Here is a 26,905-nt window from a genome sequence, read left to right as displayed (position 1 = left end):
ATCTAGGGGCTGAACTGGTTTTTGTTGTAGTTGTTGGCTGATGCATCCCAGCAAAAAGTTTGCATCCACGGAAGCAGTTAAATCACTGGTGCAAGTGTCACGAAGTGCTTCTTTTTCTATGAATTCCTCAGTGAATTTTACAAGGGAGCGCGCAGAAAGGAAGCACTCCATTTTGCTTCCGCGGCACGCAGTTAGGAAGCACTCCATTTTGCTTCCGCAGCACGCAGCTAGGAAGCACTCCATTTTTACAATTTTTACCACTTTTACGAGTTTTGCGTTCCCGTACACAAAATTTGTATGAAAATCGTTTACGACTTTTACCACTTTGTAAAGTACGGGAACAGGCCATTAATAAGACATTTTAATTTTATTCTTATAGGCCGTTTATATATATCAAGGTTAACCCAGTGGGTCTGGGTTTCAAATGTCATTTCCATTGTATATACTTCAAACAAATCCTCATAAAGAAGGTTAACCCTGCAAAAAACTATAATATAAACGCCGTATTACTTTAATTTCATTTGTTGAATGAAAACTGAATTTTTTATCGTTTATACATAAAAGTGCTTGTTGGATGTAATCCAAATGTGAGGAAAAGGATTGCCTTTTTCATTAGTCCAATGGAAGCGCATCCATGCATGTAATGAAATCCTCACTCCAACTTGCACCACTTCCATTTTTTTTTGCTGGGATCTATCTGTTAATTGTGCCATGGCCATGGGTTATGCTATGGCCTGTTCCCGTACATTATAAAGTGGTAAAAGTGGTTAAAATTGTAAAAACTTTTAGTTCTGGAACAGAGCTCTAAGTTTACATTTACGAAATCCCCTCGATTTCAACTGTCAATTCCATAGCTCAAACGTCAAACGAAATCTTATCTGAAATCCATTGGATTTCATTTGACGTTTAACTTATGGCTTTGACGGTTGAAATCGAGTGGATTTCGTAAATGTAAACCAAGCATAAAACGACTTTTTCGCGTTAAAAGCGATTTCATACAATCTGGCAACATCATGCAGATAAGTTCAGTCACTTTAAAATATTCGCGAGCGGCAAAAAAGAAACGAAAAATTACCCTGTCTAAAAAATATATTGTGGTAGACGAAATACATATGGCCTGTTCCCGTACTTTATAAAGTGGTAAAAGTCGTAAAACTTGTAAAAGTCGTAAACGATTTTCATATAAATTTTGTGTACGCATGGTATAAGTAAAGAGGTAGATTTAAATGAAAAAAATCTATAGAACCCTTGTTTTTCCTGAATTCCTAAAACTTCAAAATAAAGCAACAAGTGGGTTTGTTTACAGCACCAATTTTGAGAATTTTATAAAAATCACCTAACATGAATGAAGGACCAATGTTTCTCCGCATAATCAAGTTGTGGATATGATAAAATGTTTGTTTCAATGATAACCTGACGAATTATTTCCATACAAATGTTCCGAAAATAATTTTAAAAATCATTGAATTCGATTGGATTTAAAATTGTTTGACATATTATTCAAACATCACACACACATACACAGTTTGTGTATATTATTTTGAAGTTTTAGGAATACTCGAGTGAAAAAATTTAAAATGACATAAAGCTTTGGCTAACCTTTCTTATTAAACCATTGGTCTGTTCCTTTACTTTTGAAAGTGGTAAAACCGGCAAAAGTAGTAAAAGTTGTAAACTGCTCCCATATGAATTGTATGGTGCATGAAGTAAAGGAACGCTTTTCGAGTAAAAAGTGGTAAAAATTGAAGATTCTTGCACGTAAAGGAACAGAGCTCATGTGTGTACGGGAACGCAAAATGTGTAAAAGTGGTGAAAGTTGTAAAAACTTTTAGTTCTGGAACAGAGCTCTAATATGCTGTTTATATTAGAGCTTTTTGCAGGGTTAACCTTCTTTATACGGATTTGTTTGAAATATAAGCAATGGAATTGACATTTAAAACCCAGTCGGTTTGTTAAATCCGCTTATATATAAACGGGGTATAAGTTTACATTTACGAAATCCCCTCGATTTCAACTGTCAATTCCATAGCTCAAACGTCAAACGAAATCTCATCTGAAATCCATTGGATTTCATTTGACGTTTAACTTATGGCTTTGACGGTTAAAATTCGGTGGATTTCGCAAATGTAAACCACGCATTAGTCTCAGGCAACAGTTTCGTCGTGTAAAACGACTTTTTCGCGTTAAAAGCGATTTCATACAATCTGGCAACATCATGCAGATAAGTTCAGTCACTTTAAAATATTCGCGAGCGGCAAAAAAGAAACGAAAAATTAAAAATTACCCTGTTAAAAAATATATTGTGGTAGACGAAATACATATGTAATTAGGTTATAACGACATCACACAAGTTAACCAGTTCAATCTTACACCTCGAGAACAATCTTTAGTTTATGAATATAATTTCTGTAAGCTTCCACAATATTTGGGATGTGGACAACAGGTGTAAGCATGATCGCTTGGGTAAGTGCTAACCATAAATTTCTTGCATTTTCGATGTAATGAATATATACATATACGTTAAGCAATTGTTCCTCGACAGTTCCAGACCTAACTGCTAAACCCATATATTCCATGTACGGATCATTAGATAGGTCTATATTGAACAGACTGGTGCAATGGGAAAACTAATATCCAACGTCCAATTCTGGTGAAATCCTACGTTGTAACCATCACAACCCTGTAAGCTACAGTTACTGTTGAGTTTGGTTTCCTGACTCATAAAATCCACTATTTCCTCAGTCTTGTCTCGAAGACCATTACAATTAAATTGCAAAAAGCATGCATTTTCAGGGATTGAAACATCAATGGCAGTTGTTAAGTGCTGTGTGTGGGACTGCGAGGGAGTCGCGAAGAGTCCATAGAAATCCCTGAGATGCACCCACTGCCGGCATCTATTGCATTTCGAATCGATATTCAAAATAAAGATTCTGTGATCAATATGAATATCCCATTCGAAATATTTTGTTTATTAAACTTAACTTTATTAATGAAATGCATTCTGTGATGTAATGACATTTGTCTCTTCCATATGACCCAATTTCATGCGATGAGCTTTCAATGAATTACTCTGTGTAAATGTACTACCACAAATGGTGCAAAGATAAGGACGTTCTCCGGTATGTACACGATTGTGAATATTCAAATCTTTTGAATATTTAAAACTCCGCTCGCATTGTTTACATTTATAGGGTCGTTCATTGGTATGCGACCGCATATGGGTGGCTAATTTCGTTGAGACCCTAAACGCCTTATCACATAGCTTACATTTGAATGGTTTTTCACCGGTGTGTATTCGACGATGTGATGTTAAATCGGAGATACGGGGAAATGCTCTTTCACAAAGATCACATTTAAATGGCCGTTCACCAGTGTGTCTTGTCATGTGGACAATGAGGTGAGCTTTATTCGAAAATGAACTGCCACAAACAAAACACAATGGTCGTATGTCGGATTTTTTCTTTTTTAAGTGATCAAAATTGGCTTTTTCGGTGTCCTGCGAGGATGATTCGTGCTCCTTTGTGTGTTTTTCCTTAATGTGACAATTTAATTGACGCTTTTGTGTATATCTACGATGACATTTATCACATTCGAAGGGTTTATCTTTTGTTGGTAGTAGAGTTTTAACGGACTCCGGGTCATGCAGTTTACGCATGTGTTTGTACATATTACAGGATCGTGTAAATTTAATACCACACAATGGACAAGCACATTTTTGATCATCGGGTAAGTGGGTGTTACGCAAGTGTCTTGTCAATTCTTTGGAATTATTAAATATTTTATTACACTGTAAACATGGCACAGCAATATCATCGTCATCGCCAGCAGTGAGTAAACCTTTTTCATCTAACGACTTTTTCTTTCTCCTCTTCGGTTTTGGTATTGGAGATTGTTTTCCAATGTCATTATCATTTGTATTGGATGTTAATTCATCATCATTGTCATATTTATATTCCGTAACATCAGACTCTGTTTTTGGTAAACTATCCTCAGGAGGCTCAGGATTAAAAGTGTTTCTGCGAAATAAGAACAATTTCGTTGTAATTACAATTTTAATAAATTTCTTTGATACTTACATGTCATCTCTGTTATCGTTTGTTTCTATTGTGTCGCTTAACATTTCATTATTATCCAAACTCTTGTGTTTAGTTCTTTCTCCCTTGTCGTTTGTTATCATTGTCACTTCCTTGACGGTTATTACATCCTCACTATTTTCTAATTTTATTTCTAAGCAGCTATTTATATCGATTTCCGTTTCTTGCAAACAATCCAATGATGGATTGCTCTTTAAGAACTTTTGCAATTCCTCATTGGCCATATGAACTTGTTTTATAAATGCATGGGATAATTTCAATTTTCCTGAGCAAATCCTACAAATGGATTTTGGTATTATATCCGAATCTCTGGTGCTGCTGCTTACATCGATATTTGTTACTTCCTTTAAAAGTTGACCATAGGATACTTTTTGTATGGGTTCCATTTCTTCAAGTGAGTCTAAATCATCCGTAGCCTGAAGACATGTTCGACATTTATTGCAATACATTTGAATATCCCGTTTACTCAAATCCTCCATATTTCTTCTGTCTACAATTTAATGATTTTTTGTTTTTGCAATTTAGCCCTTTTTTGTTGGTGTTATTTTTGTTATTTTTTTTTCAGTTGATGTGCTTCTTCTTCAGACTTATAAATAACATATGATTGGTTTTTATCTACCACACACATGTATCTAAAAACCTGTTCAAAAAGGGGATGCTCAATTGACAAAGGTTTAGCACAAGAGGCTATATTATGCACACGTTATGTATTGACGTTTTTGAATTTGTAAATAGCGGTAGACAAATTATATTCATATCCCGTTGTCACTCATTAGAAAACCTCGTATAATCCAATTAGAAAACCTTGTGGACTCCTATCAGAAACTCCAATAACAATAACTAATATGACACTCAAACCCAAATTCCCACAAAAAACGCACACATAAGTCACAGGGCGAAAACTCGAAGTTACTGAGTGACATATCCTTTAAAACTAAATAGACTCCAATAAGAAGTCCCAATATGTTACTTAATATCAACTGTTAATGATAAAGCCTTATAGAACATTTCCTTTGTACTAGATTTAGTAAATCCATTGGATTTAAATACTTTCTCTTCCTCATGTCCTTGTCGTCAAGCAACATTTAAAGGAACCAGTCTCCATATTATGCAGCTCCAGATGGGGAGTAATTTTTGAGAGACGCCTAGTTGAAGCCTTTGCAAACCAACAATAATACCATTGTTGTCACTGTCCAGTATGGACGACTTACATCAAATCCGGCAAAATATCCCGGAATGTCTAGTGAAAAGATCTGCATTGCATCCTCCACATGTCAAAATGTCACTAGAGAGCTTGCTCCGCTTCCAGGACTAAACAGGTGAGTGGGGTTTCTTGGGCAGATATCAAAACTAAAACCACTCGTTATATAGTTTCTGAAAGAAAGATTGTGTTATAGAGCCTTTCTGAAACAAAGGGTGCTTCCATAGACCCTTCCTGAAATAAAGTTTGCTTTTATAGACCCTTTCTGAAATAAAGTGTGATTCTATAGATCCTTTCTCAAATAAAGGGTGCTTCTATAAACCATTTCTGAAAGAGAGGGTGCTTCGATAAACCATTTCTGAAAGAGAGGGTGCTTCGATAAACCATTTCTGAAAGAGAGAGTGCTTCGATAAACCATTTCTGAAAGAGAGGGTGCTTCTATACACCCTTTCTGAAAGAAAGGGTTCTATGCATCCTTTTTGAAATAAAGGGTGCTTCTATAGACCCTTTATGAAAGAAAGGGTTCTTCTATGGACCCTTTATGAAAGAAAGGGTTCTTCTATAGACCCTTTATGAAAGAAAGGGTTCTTCTATAGACCCTTTATGAAAGAAAGGGTTCTTCTATAGACCCTTTCTGAAAAAAGGGTGCTTCTAAAGACCCGTTCTGAAAGGAAAGGGTTGCATCTATAGACCCTTTATGAAAGAAAGGGTTCTATGCATCCTTTCTGAAATGAAGGGTGCTTCTATAGACCCTTTATAAATGAAAGGGTTCTTCTATAGACCCTTTATGAAAGAAAGGGTTCTTTTGAAGAACCATTCTGAAAGAAAGGGTGCTTCTATAGACCATTTATGAAAGAAAGAGTTCTTCTATAGACCCTTTATGAAAGAAAGGGTTCTTCTATAGACTCTTTCTGAAAGGAAAGGGTCGCATCTATAGACCCTTTGCGCAGGATAGAGTGCTTCTATAGACCCTTTCTGAAAGAAAAGGTTCTTCTATGGACACTTTCTGAGAGAAAGGTTTCTTCTAGTCCTTAGTTCGCTTCTGGAGGGCAATGCTCATCATGAACGTTGGCATTCCGTCCTAGGCAATGACCAGCGTACAGCGCTGGCCGAGCTAATTGATAGCTCCACATGTGACATGGTGAACGAAGACTCTTATGGCACCAAATCTGATAAATGCCGTGTCCTGTCAACCCGTCATTTCGCTTGGCTCAGACCAACTTCCCATTATCATCTCCAATGACAGAATACCGACTTCGTAACTTCGCCGTTAGAGAGTTTCCCATTCCCTCAGATCCTGGAGTAGCTGAGAGGAATTTCCGGGACTTCATGACAGCCGCTCGCTACATTCCTGCTGGTCGAATTCCCGAAATTAGATCAAATATCCCAGCAAAGGCGACGGAACTAGTGAATGTGCTTCGTCGTACGAACACTGAAGACCCAAGAGTTGGAGAACTTACCCTTGAAGTCAACAGGCTAGAATAAGCGGGAAAAGTGACCAGATCACCTGAAGAAGAATGGCTGTAAATTTAAACGACGTGATAGTGACAGATTTTTAAACTTCAGCGATAGGACGAATAGGGGTGTGCTACGCCGTATAAGATCCCTCTCAGCAGAAGGGGTATAACCACAATATACGATGACCCATGTTACAGATATCATCTCTTAAACGCGAAATCATCCAAAGCATGGTAATGCTTAAGCAACTGAATGAATCAGGAGCTGAATAGCCTGGAAAGTTGGCAGTGTGGTCCCGCTACTGAAGCCAGACAAGGATGCCAGCAGAGGTGAATCGTACAGACCTACCTTCCACTTGTCGCCAGTAGCAAATAATCTAGATGCACTACTCCCATGATGAGAAGCAGTTTCCCCAGTAGCCCAACATCAGCATGGATTCCGGAAAATGCACAGTATTACACGCCATATCCACACTTATCAGTCGAGTACTGAACCGTGGTGGCTCTTGACCTATTGAAGGCCTTCGATATAGTCAACCATGCCAAGCTGTTCGAGAGAAGACTTCCCTCCAAATAAGAAGACTTCCTAGAAATAAGAACACTAATACCCATAGAGCACCGTATGCCTCTGGACGGCATAGAGACTAAGTACATTTCTTTCATCTGTGGAATATCAGCCGCTAAATATACTGACACACTATTTCACCTGGACTTCTAAAATGATGCTTCCCCTAAATATATTGGTCGATAGTGGCCTAATTCCGACCACTAATTACCCTTCAAGGGATTGCTTGTAACATTGAATAGCAAGTTTAAGGCGTAAGCGCAAGCCACAGCTATTTGCGACAACGTCAGAAGTAGGAACAAGGCCCTTAAGCCGCTGGCGGGGCGCATTTGGTGTGCTGACAAAGAAACCTTCAATCTGTGATTGTATTGAGATCACCGAAACCATACTGCAATGGTCTATAGGTCTTCAACTACCCGTTGAAGAACTTGCAAATGACTAAAAGTTTAAGCTTCTTATGTCATGAACAATTCTCATAATAGTTTATATAAGATTCATTCCGATTATTTATTTTTTTTTTTCAATGTATAGGACAATACATTTCCTTAAAATATTAGAACTTAAATTAAACTTAAATTCTATTTGCAAAGATGATACATGCAGTTCAATGTATGGTCTTATGTGTACGAGTATGTGTATCTTACGTTAGCAGTTGCGTTATTGGTGGTGGAGCTTGTGGTTGTGGCACAGACACTGGTGCTGATGTATTTGATACTGACGTTGAAGATGCACCTCCTCCTCCTTCTTTTGGAGCTTTTGGAGCATTATTATCATCCATATGACCCAATTTCATACGATGAGCCTTCAGTGAATTACTTTGTGTAAATGTACTACCACAAACCGGACAACAATATGGCCTTTCACCGGTATGTATTCGATGGTGAATATTCAAATCCTTTGAATATTTAAAACTTCTTTCACATTGATTACATTTATATGGCCTTTCGTCGGTGTGGGAACGCATATGCGTTGCCAATTTCTTATATACCCTAAAGGCTTTTTCACATAGCTTACACTTATACGGTTTCTCTCCGGTATGTATTCGACGATGACATTTTAACTCTGAATTATGGGCAAAAGCTCTCTCACATAGATCACATTGAAATGGTCGTTCCCCCGTATGTTTTCTCATGTGAACTATCAAATAGGCTTTTTTGGAAAATGAACAACCACATATTGAACATAGAGAACGATCTTCAGCTTTATTTTTTGCGGTATCTCCCTCGTCTGAATGCTCACCGGCCTCTTTATCATTGCTGCTGCTATGTTTTGCCAAGATGTGATTATTTAAATGTTTCTTTTTGGCATATTTCTGTGGACATTTATCACATTGATGCATTTTTTCACTGGCTGGCAATAAATTTTTAACTGTATCCGGATCATGTTGGGTACGCATATGTTTAAACATATTACACGAGCGTGTAAATTTAATACCACACAAGGGACATGAGCATTTTTGTTCTTCGGGTACATGGGTATTTCGTAAATGTCGGGCCAATACTTTGGCATTGGTAAATATTTTATTACATTGAGTACATGGCACTGCAATGGCTTCATCGGGGGATTCTGTTATTTTTGTTGAAGTTGGTCTTTTCTTGTTTGCATTTAGATTATCTTTAGCCGGTGAAGATGTTTCATTCATTGATTGCCAATTGGGATCTTGTTCATCGCCACAATCACTCTCTGAGTAATCTACTCCAGCTGGTGCTGTTACATCCATTTTCGATGAATCCGAATCGAAATCTATATCTTCGTTGGGCATAGGGCTGCAAATGAAAGATGTAGTTTAATATTTTTCTAAAATGTACACTTGTTCTATAAAAAACAGCCTAAATAAGATGACAATTGGGTCTTTAAATCATTAAATCTACTAAGAGAACACCACTAGTTCTCTTTTCAGAACAATTGGTATTTTTGTTGATTATGTTTAGAGGGCTATCGGCCTTCTATAAGAAGAATGGGATACGTGCATTCTTATACACGACCAATTTATGGTTTAATTCGAAAGGGTTAAAAATGTAATATTAGGATATCTTATAGTAAACCTCAAAGTACACATTTCTTACATTTCATCCACGATTGCAGCCTCTTTTGCCATATCATTTTCCTTATATTCTGATGCAACCGTTCTGAATAAATCCTCATTTTTTGGAATTTTCATTTTAGCGTTCTGTGTAATAACTTGCTCCTCATCTTTTTCATCATCGCCACTTTCCATTTTTATTTCCAAACATGTTTCAATGTCAATTTGTGCTTCCTGTAAACAATCCAAGGCGGGCTTTGCCAAGTCTTCCTTTTTTAACATTGACAATAAGGTTTCATTGCTCTCTTTGGCTTGTCTAATAAAGGCATGGGATGATTTAAGTTTGCGTGAACAACAAGCACATATGTATTGAGCCATTTCCGAAATTCCAATATCCTCTATCTATGAGTATAACAGACAATATTAGAATATATAACCAGATCAGTGAGTGCATTTTTACATACATTTATATTGGCGACTTCTTTTAATAGTTCGCCATAGGTTATTTCTCTTAAAGACGGTGGCTCCTCCTCAATGGCCATTTTCTCCAATGAATACAAAATCTTATTTTTATTTAAGCAAGTGCGACATTTTTCCACAAAATTATTCTGTTTATCCATATTTTTGCATACTCTTCTGCACAGTAAACAATTTTTGTTTTTCTCTTATTCTTGCTTTAACAATCTGACAGATATCCAGATACTTTTTGACACTTGAACCAAAACACACACAGCATCTACATGATTAGAACAGTTGGGGTGTGGGGTTGTTTATTTACAGAAGGGTAAATTTGTCAACATAAAACAGCTGTTTTTCTCCTCTGAAAGAGAATTTACAATGAGTAACAAAAGACAGTATGCGCATTCATGTGCTTTGGAAGTTTTAAAAGTAACGTATTTGTATATCTTAAAGGAATTGTCGAGGATGGAAATCAACAAGAATTCTTACCCAGTGCTGCCGACTAGGCACTTGATTAACCTGTTCCAACCTGTGATCTTTTCGCAAATAGCAATGGCTTGAGCGGACAACTGAAACATGCTATCGAACGTTACACCCAATGTCTTGGAGTGATTAGGGGTGGGTTGGAATCAGGACATCATAGTTGTAAATATACGATAGGTAATTGTTGAACGATAGTAAAGAGGTTATGGGAGACGAGTGGGGAGAGGTTTGAAAGTAACTATTTTGATATGGATCGCGATCGACAAACAATAATTGGAGTTCTAATGGGAAATGTTTCTTTTAAACTCTCCAATAGGGAGGGCTTAAGCCTAGATACTGAGGCGCCCATCACAGCCCGAAGTGCAGCAGTCCTACCGGCCAGCGATTTGATGGCCCTGTTCCTACATCTGATCTTGTGTCAAATAGCAATGACCTGCGGCCACGATTTAAGCATGCTATCGACGTTACACCCAATGTCTTGGAATAGTTAGTAGTTGGACTCAGGGCACCATAGACCAATATGTTAAGGGAGAACCTCATTTCAGCCGACTAGGTGGTGAGCAGTGTGGCAGTAAATTAGATATCACATTTCTGATATGGAAGAACTGTACTGAGTCAGCTATGAGGATATTTTACCTATCACATATGTAAGTCATCGACCCGACACCAATGTGCCACACTCATCCGCATATATTATCATCTCTATGCCGTCTGGAGGGTGTGGAATTTCCGAAGAATAGAGGTTAAAAAGTTCTGGAGATATCACCTCGCCTTGGGGAACTCCCTATTTCACTCTACGGATCTTCGACTTCTTATTTCTGAAACGACTGGCGTCCACACATATAGATGATTATCCAACGTTTCTATAGACCTTTTCTGAAATAAAGGGTGCCTCTAATAGACCCTTTCTGAAAGAAATTGTGCTTCCATAGACCCTTTCCGAAAGAAAGGTTGCTTCTATAGACCCTTTCTGAAAGAAAATGTGCGTCTATGGACCATTTCTGAAATAAAGGGTGCGTCTGTGGACCATTTCTGAAAGAAATCGTGCTTCTATAAATCCTTTCTGAAAGAATGAGTGCTTCTTTGGACCCGTTCTGAAAAAAAGGGTGCATCTATGGACCTCCTCTGAAAGAAAGGCTGCTTCTATAGACTCTTTCTGTAAGAGGGGGTGCTTCTATAGACCCTTTCTGAAAGAAAGGTTGTATCTATGGAGCCTTTCTTCAAAGAAAGGGAGATTCTGTGAATCCTTTCTGAAGGAAAGGGTTCTTCTATGAATCCTTTCTGATAGAAAGTGTGCGTCTATGGACCATTTCTGAAAGAAAGGGTGCGTCTATGGACCATTTCTGAAAGAAATCGTGCTTCTATAAATCCTTTCTGAAAGAAAGATTGCTTTTTTGGACCCTTTCTGAAAAAAGGGAGCATATATGGACCTTCTCTGAAAGAAAGGCTGCTTCTATAGACTCTTTCTGTAAGAAATGGTCTATAGACCTTTCTTAGTGAAATAAAGGGTGCTTTTATAGACCCTTTCCGAAAGGGTGCTTTTATAGACCCTTTCCGAAAGAAAGGGTGCTTTTATAGACCCTTTCCGAAAGAAAGGGTGCTTTTATAGACCCTTTCCGAAAGAAAGGGTGCTTTTATAGACCCTTTCCGAAAGAAAGGGTGCTTTTATAGACCCTTTCCGAAAGAAAGGGTGCTTTTATAGACCCTTTCCGAAAGAAAGGGTGCTTTTATAGACCCTTTCCGAAAGAAAGGGTGCTTTTATAGACCCTTTCCGAAAGAAAGGGTGCTTTTATAGACCCTTTCCGAAAGAAAGGGTGCTTTTATAGACCCTTTCCGAAAGAAAGGGTGCTTTTATAGACCCTTTCCGAAAGAAAGGGTGCTTTTATAGACCCTTTCCGAAAGAAAGGGTGCTTTTATAGACCCTTTCCGAAAGAAAGGGTGCTTTTATAGACCCTTTCCGAAAGAAAGGGTGCTTTTATAGACCCTTTCCGAAAGAAAGGGTGCTTTTATAGACCCTTTCCGAAGGAAAGGGTGCTTTTATAGACCCTTTCCGAAAGAAAGGGTGCTTTTATAGACCCTTTCCGAAAGAAAGGGTGCTTTTATAGACCCTTTCCGAAAGAAAGGGTGCTTTTATAGACCCTTTCCGAAAGAAAGGGTGCTTTTATAGACCCTTTCTGAAAGAAAGGGTGCTTTTATGGACCCTTTCCGAAAGAAAGGGTGCTTTTATAGACCCTTTCCGAAAGAAAGGGTGCTTTTATAGACCCTTTCCGAAAGAAAGGGTACTTTTATAGACCCTTTCCGAAAGAAAGGGTGCTTTTATAGACCCTTTCCGAAAGAAAGGGTGCTTTTATAGACCCTTTCCGAAAGAAAGGGTGCTTTTATAGACCCTTTCCGAAAGAAAGGGTACTTTTATAGACCCTTTCCGAAAGAAAGGGTGCTTTTATAGACCCTTTCCGAAAGAAAGGGTGCTTTTATAGACCCTTTCCGAAAGAAAGGGTGCTTTAATAGACCCTTTCCGAAAGAAAGGGTGCTTTAATAGACCCTTTCCGAAAGAAAGGGTGCTTTTATAGACCCTTTCCGAAAGAAAGGGTGCTTTTATAGACCCTTTCCGAAAGAAAGGGTGCTTTTATAGACCCTTTCCGAAAGAAAGGGTGCTTTTATAGACCCTTTCCGAAAGAAAGGGTGCTTTTATAGACCCTTTCCGAAAGAAAGGGTGCTTTTATAGACCCTTTCCGAAAGAAAGGGTGCTTTTATAGACCCTTTCCGAAAGAAAGGGTGCTTTTATAGACCCTTTCCGAAAGAAAGGGTGCTTTTATAGACCCTTTCCGAAAGAAAGGGTGCTTTTATAGACCCTTTCCGAATGAAAGGCTGCTTTTATAGACCCTTTCCGAAAGAAAAAAAGGGTTCTTCAGTGCACGCTTTCCGAAAGAAAGGGTGCTTCTATAGACGCTATCTGAAAAATGGTAAATAAAGGGTAAATAAAGGGTGCTTTTATAGACCCTTTTCGAAAGAAAGGGTGCTTTTATAGACCCTTTCCGAAAGAAAGGGTGCTTTTATAGCTCTTTCCGAAAGAAAGGGTGCTTTTATAACCCTTTCCGAAAGAAAGGGTGCTTTTATAACCCTTTCCGAAAGAAAGGGTGCTTTTATAACACTTTCCGAAAGAAAGGGTGCTTTTATAACCCTTTCCGAAAGAAAGGGTGCTTTTATAACCCTTTCCGAAAGAAAGGGTGCTTTTATAACCCTTTCCGAAAGAAAGGGTGCTTTTATAGACCCTTTCCGAAAGAAAGGGTGCTTTTATAGACCCTTTCCGAAAGAAAGGGTGCTTTTATAGACCCTTTCCGAAAGAAAGGGTGCTTTTATAGACCCTTTCCGAAAGAAAGGGTGCTTTTATAGACCCTTTCCGAAAGAAAGGGTGCTTTTATAGATTCTTTCCGAAAGAAAGGGTGCTTTTATAGACCCTTTCCGAAAGAAAGGGTGCTTTTATAGACCCTTTCGGAAAGAAAGGGTGCTTTTATAGACCCTTTCGGAAAGAAAGGGTGCTTTTATAGACCCTTTCCGAAAGAAAGGGTGCTTTTATAGACCCTTTACGAAAGAAAGGGTGCTTTTATAGACCCTTTACGAAAGAAAGGGTGCTTTTATAGACCCTTTACGAAAGAAAGGGTGCTTTTATAGACCCTTTCCGAAAGAAAGGGTGCTTTTATAGACCCTTTCTGAAAGAAAGGCTGCTTTTATAGACCCTTTCTGAAAGAAAGGGTGCTTTTATAGACCCTTTCCGAAAGAAAGGGTGCTTTTATAGACCCTTTCCGAAAGAAAGGGTGCTTTTATAGACCCTTTCCGAAAGAAAGGGTGCTTTTATAGACCCTTTCCGAAAGAAAGGGTGCTTTTATAGACCCTTTCCGAAAGAAAGGGTGCTTTTATAGACCCTTTCCGAAAGAAAGGGTGCTTTTATAGACCCTTTCCGAAAGAAAGGGTGCTTTTATAGACCCTTTCCGAAAGAAAGGGTGCTTTTATAGACCCTTTCCGAAAGAAAGGGTGCTTTTATAGACCCTTTCCGAAAGAAAGGGTGCTTTTATAGACCCTTTCCGAAAGAAAGGGTGCTTTTATAGACCCTTTCCGAAAGAAAGGGTGCTTTTATAGACCCTTTCCGAAAGAAAGGGTGCTTTTATAGACCCTTTCCGAAAGAAAGGGTGCTTTTATAGACCCTTTCCGAAAGAAAGGGTGCTTTTATAGACCCTTTCCGAAAGAAAGGGTGCTTTTATAGACCCTTTCCGAAAGAAAGGGTGCTTTTATAGACCCTTTCCGAAAGAAAGGGTGCTTTTATAGACCCTTTCCGAAAGAAAGGGTGCTTTTATAGACCCTTTCTGAAAGAAAGGGTGCTTTTATAGACCCTTTCCGAAAGAAAGGGTGCTTTTATAGACCCTTTCCGAAAGAAAGGGTGCTTTTATAGACCCTTTCCGAAAGAAAGGGTGCTTTTATAGACCCTTTCCGAAAGAAAGGGTGCTTTTATAGACCCTTTCCGAAAGAAAGGGTGCTTTTATAGACCCTTTCCGAAAGAAAGGGTACTTTTATAGACCCTTTCCGAAAGAAAGGGTGCTTTTATAGACCCTTTCCGAAAGAAAGGGTGCTTTTATAGACCCTTTCCGAAAGAAAGGGTGCTTTGATAGACCCTTTCCGAAAGAAAGGGTACTTTTATAGACCCTTTCCGAAAGAAAGGGTGCTTTTATAGACCCTTTCCGAAAGAAAGGGTGCTTTAATAGACCCTTTCCGAAAGAAAGGGTGCTTTTATAGACCCTTTCCGAAAGAAAGGGTGCTTTTATAGACCCTTTCCGAAAGAAAGGGTGCTTTTATAGACCCTTTCCGAAAGAAAGGGTGCTTTTATAGACCCTTTCCGAAAGAAAAAAAGGGTTCTTCAGTGCACGCTTTCCGAAAGAAAGGGTGCTTCTATAGACGCTATCTGAAAAATGGTTCTTCAGTGCACGCTTTCAGAAAGAAATAGTGCTTCTAAAGACCCTTTGCGAAAGAAACGGTACTTCTATAGACCCTTTCCGGAAGAAATGGTGCTTCTATAGACCCTTTCCGGAAGAAATGGTGCTTCTATAGACCCTTTCTAAAGAAAAATGTGTTTCTTTGGACTCTTCCTGAAAGAAAGTTTGTTTCTTTGGACCGTCTATAGAAAAATGGATACTATCTGAAAGAAAACAAAATTGTTACAACAGACTGTTGGTTTGCCTAGGACTTTCCCCTGAAAGAAAGCCAAATTGTTACAACAAATTGTTGGTTTGCCTAGGACCTTCCCCTGCCTATAAATGTGGCCGTCATAAGGAACAAAACGTATGGTAAGGACACAGGTTGCAAAGGAGCCTGATGAGGCATCATTTATTTAATCAGGGAAGCCAATCAAAGGTAAATTTCATGGTGCAAGAAAGAAAATTCGCCTTGGTAAATTTCTTTGTCACGTCACTTTAAAAGAAACAAAGCATAAAAAAACTAAGTATAATTTTAGAGATACATTGAAAAATTAGGAGTCTACCGAAGTCCCACGCATCCAACCATTACACTACGTTTCACGGGTGGTAAATCCGATCTTCAGGTGTATTAGGATGTTGTTTTTGTGGCAGACGAAGGCAAAGCTTGGTAACTGGTATATATATCGAACTTCATTAGATAAATGTATATGCGAAATTATATCAGTTAATTGAAACTCCAAACTTTTCCTATAGTCCTGCTTTGGTAATCCCATTTTTCAATGTTCACAAATACTATGGTAAGTTTTATTCCTACATCATTAGTAATTGCTCTTCTATATCAGAAGATTTTATTTTTTGATCATCAATTCTTGTCTACTAAAGTTTTGACAAGTTGATGGTGGCTTAGAACGCTAAGACGCCGGCAACCTTGACACTCAGTTGTCGGAGACCCATAATTTTTCAATGTATCTCTAAAGGCCTAACAGCTCAACTCGAAAGAGAATTAATTAAATATAAGTATAATTTTATTTAAACCAAGGTAGGGTCTTAACTTAATATATAGTATGTATTATCTTAAACTTTAAATTTAAAAAATTAAATTTCTAAAAGGAAAATATCATGGTACCAACCATGGGAAAATATAAATATTAACAGTAATTATTATCGAATTGGGAATGGACCGCAGAACACACTAAACTGGAACAACGAACCAGTCAGAAAACAATCATCAAAGGCCTTTTGAATCCATCGAGAATAATTAACAAACCAATCACTCTATGGTGCGTCGGTTTCATCTTTCAACACCTTAGACACAATTTGTACAGTTTTCCGATTACCTTCGAATGGAACCACTTGGGATTAACTTGTAGAAACAACGAGTATATGGATTTTACAAAGTCAGTATAGCATCGACTTTCGTTGCAGAACTTCAATAAACCACAGACTTCAATTTACCAATCGGAAAGATTGAAAACCAATAAACAAATTTACACATGCTTTTTTCTGACTGATCATTTTACATTGCTTTCTATGTATCTCATAATTTATGTTGTTCCAACTTCACCTGGTGCATATTGTGCTTGTGGTGGCATATTACTTGTGACATTTATCATTTGATTATCTTGCTGTTGTTGCTGCTGCTGCTGTTGGACCATTTCCAGATGTTTTGTTTTTGTTTGATGTAACTTCAAAGAGTTACTCTGTGTAAACGTGCTATTACAGACATTACATTTGTATGGCCTTTCTCCAGTATGTGTCCGCTTGTGTATGTTCAAATCTTTCGATTGTTTGAATGCCTTCTCACATTGGGTACACTTGTAAGGTCGTTCATTGGTGTGGGTCCGCATGTGTATTTTTAATTTATTCGATCTTTTGAATGCCTTTTCACATATTGTACACTTAAACGGCGTCTCTCCTGTGTGGACACGACGATGGACCTGAACGTCGTACAATCGGGCATAGGCACGACTACAAAAATCACATTTATACGGTTTTTCACCGGTATGACGGCGATAATGTATATCCAAATTCGATTGACTGCTACAAATTAGGCCACACAGTGTACACAAGTAACGTTTTGGGGGTTGTTTTTCTTTTTTCGGTTTACTATCGGGTCCGTGTTTGTTCTTGATGTGGGCCATAAGTTTGTATTTGTCACTATAGGCTCGATTGCACTGATCACAGACATCGGTTTTGGTTAATTTTCTCGGCTGTATTTGATGTTCTCGCACTGTTTCGGCTTTGTGAAAAGCTCTCATATGGGCATACATGTTATAGCGTCGACTAAATTTAACCGGACAATGTGGACATTGTATTTTCAATTCATCCGGTACGTGGGTGTCTTTTTTGTGGCGATTTAATAGTATTGAATTTGGAAATATCTTTTCACATTCATCACAACGAACTGGTAGGAGTTTTTCATCTAAAGGATGCTCATCGTCGTCATTATCATCTTCTATGTCGCCATGAGGAGGAGGTATGTATTCTTCATCTTCCTCCTCCCCCTCTGATTCAGATTTGTTAACTTCATTGTCATCTAATGGATCGAATGTATTGATTTCACCTGTGGGTTCATCAAGTTCCACCTTTTTGGACATATCCTCATTAGGGACAATTATTTTCTCTTCAGCAAATGCAGGTTCATTTAGGATACACACGGGAAGCCTTAAAAAAGGAAAGAAGAAAAATAGGAGTCATTATTATTAAAAGAATCTGTAAAGGATTTATGGAAGCTAAAAACTTTGTTAGTCCTTTAAAATCCATAACATCGGGGGATTTATAGCTTTGTTCCATACATTCTATTTAATATAGCTTCTCGTTCTGCATGGAATTTGTGTAAAGTGAGCGGAAGATAAGGATCCCAGCAAAGGTTACTTTTACAAACCGTTTGCCCTTTTGTTGACCCTAGCAAAGATCCGTGAGACTTTACACCTGGTTGGGAACAGAAATGGCTTTCCATTTTTCAATCATAAACATGTATTTCTATCTAACGAGAAACAAATACATCGTCAAGGAGGATTGACATCTCGGGAATTGTCTAATGTATTTTTTTTATTCCATCCCCTCCAGACAGCATACAGATCGTTACGAATGTGGAGGCTAAAAAGCGGAACAACAAATATAATATACCGTAGATCCTTTTATCAACTTACAACACATCAGGAACGTTTGCATTTTCCAACTCCGATTTTATAGCTGCCAATGAACATGATTCATCTTTATGTTCGGACTCTTGTGTATCGGTATCCGTTGCATCGGGTGGATCAAAATTATTATGCGATATTGTACTACAAGAATCTTGATTTGTTGTTACATCTACTTTCACTTGAAGATCTTTCCAAGTGTGTTCATCAAATTCATCAATTTCTTGTTTGATTTTTTCATCATCCAATTCATTATTCCTTTGTGTTACTCTATTGTCTCTATTGCCAGCAGTAGTCTTAAGAAACAATTTATTACATCTGCGAATTTGTTGAATAAATGTATATGAATCACGAATCCTTTTACAACAGCTGCAACATATACCGCCTTGAGACTTTTTGCCGGCGGTTCCTTCTTCATCCGCATCAATCTAGAAGAGGGAAAACATGGAAATATTATTCCTCTAGGCAAATAACCAAGGCGAATTTAACAAGGTGATCCAATAGTTGACGTTAGGTTGTAGTCTTCATTTGCTGTCAAATTTTTTTGCGCGAAATATCCACAAAAGTTAAAAGAAAACGTTAAAATATTATTCGCGAAGCTTAAACAAAGATGTTGTACACAGATATTTTTATAGAAGCGAAATATTTGTTATTTATTTTTGATTAAAAATATGTTTTGACAGCAAATGAAGACATAGGTTGCTATTATTGTATCACCTTCTTTCTTACACCATGCAAATAACAAAATAATATACCCACCTCTACATTAGCTATGAATTTTATTAACTCCTTATAGGATTTCGTAATATTAGATGTTTTAGGTTTTGTGCTTAATTGTTTTAAGTTAGAATTTGTTTTTAAACATGTACGACATTTGCTGCTTTTATTCTTATTCATTTTTTAATAAATATTTTTATTGTTAAAATTTGTTTTTCTCTTTTTCCTTTTGGATAGTTGTTTACATTCTAATTTGACATTTTATTCAATAAGAATACATTCACTGTGAATGATAATCCAACACATCCCTGTAGGAAGTGTGGGGTCATGTGTTGACATGTCGCCACTTTGTCTACTATTATGGTGACAAAGTCAACACTTTGTCACCAGGTTGTCAACTATTGATACCTTTACCTTAATAAGAAGAAGCATTGTGTATATTGACAGATGATAGCCCAACGAAGCATCCTTTTTTAATTTTCTTAATTGTTTGGCGTAAAATAATTTTTGTGGTTGGTGAAAAAAGTGTTTTTGTAAAAATCAATAAAATATCGTGAAAACTTAAAGCATATAATTTCAAAAACAAGTATGAGCAAAAGAAAATATAATAGACATGTGAAAAATAAACAATTCTATAGCAAAGTACGAATTCTGAGGCGACTAACAACATTTGTGGTGAAATTTCGACAATTAGACATTGTGTGGAACCTTTAGAGAAGATTGTGGAGCCTGATGTATATATTGTCCCGTCTCGCTGGAAATGCTGAATGCAACTAAACATAATAATGAATTACAATGTTGGATAATTATTTGGCAAAAATCGATTGTGAGATTTTTCCAATGTTATACAGCTGTAATAGGCAAGCAAATTTAAGGACATATTTTTTATTTATGTTTATTTATACATGTTTATTCTTTTCAATTCCTAGGTGTTATATCAACAATCAGCGAATCGCCTGATAAAACGTTAAGTGCAACAGAAGAAGAACTATTTTAAGCAGACAAGTCATTGGTGCGACTTGGCCAAGAAAATAAAACGAAAACGTTTTTTATTATTTATATGTTAAAATGTTTAAGCAGCCTGAAAAAATTGTCTTTATTTACTAATTTTTACCTATGTGGAATCTTTGGCTTAGCCATTTAAAAAGATAAAAATACTGTAATACGTAATTTGTACATTTTTACCACTTTCTTTATTATTTGTTTTATTCTTTAATGAAATATAGTATTTAAACAAATGTGTAGCTTCATCTTCTTATTACTGTTTTATCTATGAAAAAATCCAAATAAGCTAAAAATTTTGTATTGAAAATCTGGTACTATTGACGCACTACCTCCAATGTCTATACTGACTCACTACCTCCATTGTCTATACTGACTCACTACCTCCAATGTCTATACTGACTTACTACCTCCAATGTCTATACTGACTCACTACCTCCAATGTCAACACATGGTTCCTCAGGAACTACTGACTTACTATTGACATACTAGTTCCATTGTCAGTACTGACTTTCGAATGACACGTTCATACAAAATGTCTATAGGAAATTACATTAGTTGTCTACAGTTTGTCAGTAGTACTGTTGACAATGTCAGTAGTAAGTCAGTATAGATTCACTATTGACATTTCCTACAGGGATATTACATGGTTACACTGAGAGAAATTTGTATTTAGTTGAAGTTGGATGGAATGGATGGAATATATAAAAATGAGAAACTTTAAAATGATATACAGCCTGTTTCTGTATGTCGAAAGAAGAATGTGTGCGAAAGAAACACGTCCAAACTCTTGTGTGTTTTTCAAATTTGTTTTCTTGTTTTGAAGCAAAAAGCAAAGGTAAAATTATTTCGAAAACTAAAGTTCGGGCGTGTTTCATTCGCACATATTTTCGTTTCGACATACAGAAACTGGCTAATAGTTATGTTTTCAATGGAGTATTGCATTTGTGTTGGGCTACTAATTTGTCACCCTTGAAAAGTATGATGTTTTTGCACGGCATGGGAATCGTACCGCAGACCTCATGAGTGAAAGGCGGACGTACCTACCATTGCACCCACCTTATTTTTGTATAATTTACATCAAAGAAATTAATACTTATATAGCTGTTTGTCATCATAACAAAATGGTAGTAGATAAATCTCATGATATTATTTCGGTTTAGTTAACGTAATAGCGCGTTTACATCATTGAAGATTATTCCAATGGATTTAATAGGTCCTATTATAAACTCAAACTCTTTGTTCTTCAACTACTAATAGAATATAACTTTTATTGATAACGAATCATCTTTGATAAATGGACTATCTAATAAAGCACTATTTGGTATTAAAAATCCACTTTCATGATTATCAAATTCTTGCGACACTAGATCTTTGCCATTTGAAGAGTTCTGAAAAGAAACAGAAAATAAAATTGGGGTCATATATATTCCCAAAATTATACTCACAACAATGGACATTTTATATTTCAAATTGCCACTTGTTATTTGTTTAAACATTCCTCCAGTATCTAAAATTACACTATTGCCAGATGTACCATGCAACGAGGCCGAGACATCAATCAGTTGTAGATAAAGGAAGTCACGGTGTAAATGTTGAAACGATGCCTTTACTTTTAGATTTTTACCTGAAAAGAGACAATAAATATGGGCTAGAGAAAATGCGACCTTGATTCATTCCCCATGCTATCTTATATTAAACTTGTAGTTGAGGCGCCCAAACAAAGTGTAAATGAAGTTTAATATAGGGAAATGGAAACACAAGTAAAATAAATTGCCAAGAAATAAATTCTTGCGGCATCATTCACATGGAGAAACCAAGGTGGTAGTCGGGTAGACTTGGATAGCATTAAACGTGAATTTTTAAAAAATATTTTTGATACCATTCCAAGTTCTATAAACTTGGATTTTTGAAGAATATTTTTGATACCATTCCAAGGTCTATAAACGTGAATTTTTAAAGAATATATTTTAAACCACTCCAACATTTATAAACGTGGATTTTTAAAAAATATTTTTGAAACCAATCCAACATTTATAAACGTGGATTTTTAAAAAATATTTTTTAAACCACTCTAACATTTATAAACACGGATTTTTAAAAAAATATTTTTGAAACCATTCCAAGGTCTTTTTCCACGGATTTTTAAGGATTTTTTTTTTTAAATATACTTTTGAAACCACCCCAAGCAATATCAGGAAAGGAATATATGGAAATTGCAGGAACGGTATTCGGTAGATTGGGATATTTAAATTAACTAATTATACCCTCAGCCTTTATACGGGCAAAATGTGCCTCATCGAAATAATGGTTTTAGACCCCAAATATGTTTAGACGAAATGTGTTTCAGACAATTTGGAGTTGATTTAGCAATGTCCGTCCGTCTGTCTGGCTGGCTGGTGCGCATGATAACTCTCGAACGGATGAACCGATTTGGTTCAAATTTTGGCTTTCGTAATATTTTGTCCAAACTTAGTTTAAGTTCGAAGTTTAGCTATATCGGTCCACTCCTTCCGGTACCTCCCCCACAAAAGTTCCAACATGTTCGCAAAATTTGTGGGCACGATAACTCTTGGAGGGAGTAACCGATTTGGTCCATACTTTGCACATCGTGAAATTTCTACCAAACTTATATGAGGTTCCAATATGGACTCAATTGGCCCACTCCTTCGAGTACCTCCCACACAAAATTTCGGATAAGTTCAGTCTAGGACCTGCTCTCGAATCGCTTTAATTTTTGATGCAACAACTTGTATTCACCTTCCCCCATACGACGGTACAAGTTTCATCAGGGGCAAGTCCATACTACCTGAGAAAATGGCCGGAAAGTGCAAAAAGCCCCTGACACCGTGTGTAGTGGGTGGAGCGCAGGATAACTCTCTAACGGATCTGCTGATTCGGTCGAAAATTTGGCCTTCGTAATATTTTGTCCAAACATAGTTTAAATTCGACGATAAGCCATATCGGTCCACTCCTTCAGGTACCTCCCCCACAAAACTTTAAAAATGATCGGAAAAATTTTGCGCGCGATTTCTTTTGAAGGGAGTGACCGATGTAATCCATACTTTGCACATCCTAATATATCTACCAGATATAGATCAGGTTCGAATATGGACTATATTTGTCTACTCCTTCTGGTACCTCTCACACAAAATTTCGGATAAGTTCAATTTAAGACCGGCTCTCGAATCACTTTGATTTTTGTTGAAGCGGTTTGCATTCGCTACCTCCATTACAACGGTAAAAGTTTTTTCAGGGGCAAGTCCATATTTCTTGGGAAAACAGCCCGAAAGGTGTAAAAAATCCCTGTGTCACCATATGTGGCGGTAGGAGAACACGATAACTCTCGAACTGTTCAACCGATTTGGTCCAACATTTGGTATTCGTCATATTATATCCAAACTTTGTTTCATGGGCAATACCGGTCAACAACTTTCGGTACTTCTCCCCAATAATTTAAAAATGTCACTAAAATGCTAGGACGATATCACTTGAATGGGGCAACCAATTTGGTCCAAACTTTGGATCTCCTTATATTTATCAACATTTAATTTAACTTCTAAAATGGCCCATATCGGTCCTCCCTAAGGGTACCTGCCCTACAAAAGTTCAACATTTGTGTCTTAGTGCAGTTAATTCCTAATCCACATTTTTGTCGGCAAGTTCAAATGTCCTCCCTAAGGGTACCTGCCCTACAAAAGTTCAACATTTGTGTCTTAGTGCAGTTAATTCCTAATCCACATTTTTGACGGCAAGATCAAATGTCCAAAAAATTGCCACACAATTCTGAAGAGACCTTAAATAAATTCGATCTGTCCGGAGATAAAAGTTTCGCTTCACATTTGCTGAGGGTATATATCTGTCGGCAAAGCCGAATGACACTTTTTTACTTGTTTTTTTTTTTTTTTTTCAACTTACCTTTAATAGAAAACGGTGGACTTGTTTGAACTATAACCTCGCTATTATTTTCAATTTTCTGGGTAAAATTATCAATGCGCCAAGAGTAGATGAAAAACTTTCCATTCTTTTCAGGCGCCAATGTTGTGGTCGAATGTTTCGTCGGTTTAACGGAGGGGTGCGCATTAAAAGTTTTTGTTTTTATTTTACTTATTGTGGTGGCAGTTTTGATTTCATTATTATTAGTCTGAGGTATTGGTTGCAGTAGCACAATTGATTTGGTTGGTGTTATATCCGTTTTATTACAAATCTCTTGTTGTTTTGCCGCAGTAAGTAAATTTTTAATATTTTCCAATTCTTGGTACAAACGTCCTTCGAGCAATTCCAATTCTTTGAACAACTTTTGTTCGAGGCCCACAAAAGATGTTTTCATTTCATTTGCCGCACATACACCCTTAAGGGCTTTCGTTGTTACAGCTTCTGCACTTGCTTTAACATCACCAGCCGTTACGGTGCAGACAGCTTTTTGTATTTCACTTGGTTCCGCATCATCTGCAGCATCCGTATTTAATGTTGCTGGCATCGGTGGTTTTTGAGTGCCGAAAAATGTTTCATTCAATGCTGCTACAATTGGGAAGAGAGAGTACACACACAGATTTTTTTCTCACTTTTTATTTCTTTTTTATAGATCTCACCAACCTTGTTGTATTTCACCCATATTTGCTGTGTTTTGTTTATTATTGATGGGCTTGGCATTGATCATTGTCAAACTGTGCCACAGACCCATGAATGTACACACAATAACAAATACCTTAACAATGCGTAGTACCGGCATATTCCTTCCTTTCCTCGAATCACTTTAAAAGTGCCAAATGTTTTATTATTAGAAATATAAACAAACAATTGTTACTTCTACACAATGATGCAGCACACACGCTCGGGAAGATTCGCATTTACTAAAAACATACTTTTTCGTTCTCCATGTGGTGGTCCCTGACGCGATGGTGTTGCGTTCTTTCAAAAATTTGTAATATTTGCTGCCCAATAAATAAAAAAGTGGATTTGCCCTCGTGTTGTCGTCTAGTTTAAAAATAGATCCGTTTTTTGATATGAAAAAAGAAAACAACTTGTAAAGCACAACATATTTTCATATTTTAGTTGCTTCCATCAACAGCAGGTAAACATCCATCCCAGTTTCTCTGGCAATTTTTAAATGAAAACATCAAATGTAACAGTCGTTATTAGTGTCTGTTTGGGATGTGATTGTCATGGTGTTAATAATGGAGTAGAGTTTTTTAATATAGAAGTTTGTCTTATTTGGTTGATCAAAAATAATTTCTAATAAGAATATTTCATGTCAATAGCTTAGAAATCGCAGAGTAGGGAATTCCTCTTCCAATTGGAAAGGTTTGTTCCAAAAGAGCAGAACTAGAATATATCCAGTAGTGATATTCTGTAACTCAGTTTTTGAGTTACAGACAAAAATCGGTAACATTACGATGCTTATAATTTCGGTAATTAACGAAATTTGTCGGTAAGTTAATAACCAAAATAAAGTCGCTAAGTCCTGTAACTTTTGAACGGATAGAGATATTTTCATACAGTTAAACACCAATAAACAAACCAAAAAATACAAAAAAAAAAAAAAATGATACAAAACGGGTGCAAAAGTATATTTGGGCTGAAAGGGAGGGAATAACCTCAGACATCATTCTTCGAAAACGAAACTTTATTCCATGCAGTTCCCTAAAAGTTCTAGTCCACTAATGTTGGAATTTCACTAAAATTTAGTACCTGATAAAAAATAAAGTAGCTTATTTTGTGCAAACGCTACGGTAATTTATTAAAACGGTTTTTAAAGCCAACTTTGCAAAAAAGCTAAATTTGCAAAAATTACGTATTTTCCAAAATTATGAAAAAATTTTCTTAAGGAGTACGCAACGCACACAATTCAATATTTTGACTTAATTTTTTTGGGTTTCTTAGATTCAGTATGTTTACTATTGAATCCCATATAGAAATTATCAATCGGTGATCACAAAAAATTGGGTTTTGTCCAGGAAAATTGATTTCTGGACCACTGTGCGATGGAAATGTTCCACAATCTATCCCTAACAAAACGATGAGCTAAACACTACGGTGATCCCAGACAAGTCTGCTAAGAAGGGTGTATGGAAGATTGGGTTATGAACTCAGGAACCCAACCTGGCAACAACAACAACAGCTCCAGCTGGTCTTATATCGGCACATCCTGATAAAAAACTTCCGATACAGGATGCAGCCTTCTACATCAGAAGCAAACTCAAGTTCATGAGAAATTTCGAAAGAATTTATTCCATGTGCCTGGACAAGAGCTTCAGGGGTGAGATCTTCCTCCCAGAACTAGGACCCGCTCAAGCAAAAGTCTCTAAAGAGGCTAAGATAATGAGCAAAAAAAGTGCAGGGGACAAAAACTGCTTCTGTCACGAAGCCGAACTTGAACCCGATTGGTAACTAGAAGGCTGAAGAACCCCAAAAACTATGCAAAATCCGTAAAGGCAAGCAATTGGCGGAGGGGTCAGTTTCTAAACCTGACCAAAAGGCAAGGATAAAGCTGAAGGATGCTCAAAGCAAAGTGGTGGGTGGAGTCTGTCACGAAGCCGAACTTGAACTCGAAAGGTAAGAAGAAGACTGAAGAACCCCAAAAACTGTGCAAAATCCGTAAAGGCGAGCAATTGGCGGAGGGGTCAGTTTCTAAACCTGACCAAAAGGCAAAGCTGAAGGATGCTCAAAGCAAAGTGGCGGAGTCTGTCACGAAGCCACACTTGAACCCGAAAGGTATGTAGAAGGCTGAAGAACCCCAAAAAACCGAGCGAAATCCTTAAAGGCGGAGGGGGTCAGTTTCTAAACCTGACCAA

The 26,905-nt window shown here is 37.2% G+C and overlaps 3 protein-coding genes across 3 annotated transcripts in view; all 3 read right to left on the bottom strand.

Moving 5' to 3' along the window:
* LOC141390492 (uncharacterized) overlaps positions 1 to 4,669 on the bottom strand; it is a 51,596-nt gene extending 46,927 nt beyond the window's left edge. Inside the window, exons 1-2 of the mRNA XM_073963450.1 lie at positions 4,077 to 4,669; positions 2,999 to 4,016 (exon numbers count right to left, since the gene is read on the bottom strand). Coding sequence (XP_073819551.1) covers positions 2,999 to 4,016; positions 4,077 to 4,573 — 1,515 coding nt within the window. The 5' untranslated portion in view covers positions 4,574 to 4,669. The remainder of the gene's footprint in view (positions 1 to 2,998; positions 4,017 to 4,076) is intronic.
* Positions 4,670 to 7,796: 3,127 nt separating this feature from the next.
* On the bottom strand, positions 7,797 to 19,379 carry LOC141390489 (uncharacterized). Its single transcript, XM_073963444.1, has 6 exons — positions 19,152 to 19,379; positions 18,402 to 18,820; positions 16,809 to 17,913; positions 9,805 to 10,002; positions 9,384 to 9,742; positions 7,797 to 9,083 (listed from the first exon to the last, which is right to left on the bottom strand). The coding sequence occupies exons 1-6, from the start codon at positions 19,287 to 19,289 to the stop codon at positions 7,958 to 7,960; spliced, it is 3,345 nt and encodes a 1,114-aa protein (XP_073819545.1). The 5' UTR covers positions 19,290 to 19,379; the 3' UTR covers positions 7,797 to 7,957.
* Positions 19,380 to 21,364: 1,985 nt separating this feature from the next.
* Positions 21,365 to 25,093, bottom strand: LOC141390483 (uncharacterized). The gene is made up of 3 exons (XM_073963441.1): positions 24,708 to 25,093; positions 24,030 to 24,632; positions 21,365 to 21,738 (listed from the first exon to the last, which is right to left on the bottom strand). Exons 1-3 carry the CDS (start codon positions 24,841 to 24,843, stop codon positions 21,365 to 21,367), a joined length of 1,113 nt encoding a protein of 370 aa, XP_073819542.1. The 5' UTR covers positions 24,844 to 25,093.
* Positions 25,094 to 26,905: the final 1,812 nt, after the last annotated feature.

The sequence above is a fragment of the Musca autumnalis genome, unplaced genomic scaffold, assembly GCF_047663935.1.
Source record: "Musca autumnalis isolate F117 unplaced genomic scaffold, ASM4766393v1 scaffold_1, whole genome shotgun sequence".
Lineage (NCBI taxonomy): Eukaryota > Metazoa > Arthropoda > Insecta > Diptera > Muscidae > Musca > Musca autumnalis.
The sequence above is the reverse complement of the archived record's forward strand: the minus strand, read 5'-3'. Positions and strand labels throughout refer to the sequence as shown.

Bases quoted from the DNA above. Each gene is read 5' to 3' on its own strand.
- LOC141390489 (XM_073963444.1), bottom strand. From the start codon at position 19,289: ATGAATAAGAATAAAAGCAGCAAATGTCGTACATGTTTAAAAACAAAT. The intron at 17,914-18,401 runs GTAAGTTGATAA...TCCTTTTTTAAG, and splicing joins GCAAACGTTCCTGATGTGTT to GCTTCCCGTGTGTATCCTAA. The intron at 9,743-9,804 runs GTATGTAAAAAT...TTATACTCATAG, and splicing joins AAGAAGTCGCCAATATAAAT to ATAGAGGATATTGGAATTTC.
- LOC141390483 (XM_073963441.1), bottom strand. From the start codon at position 24,843: ATGCCGGTACTACGCATTGTTAAGGTATTTGTTATTGTGTGTACATTC. The intron at 24,633-24,707 runs GTTGGTGAGATC...TCCCAATTGTAG, and splicing joins TATGGGTGAAATACAACAAG to CAGCATTGAATGAAACATTT. The intron at 21,739-24,029 runs GTAAGTTGAAAA...GTCTCTTTTCAG, and splicing joins TCCACCGTTTTCTATTAAAG to GTAAAAATCTAAAAGTAAAG.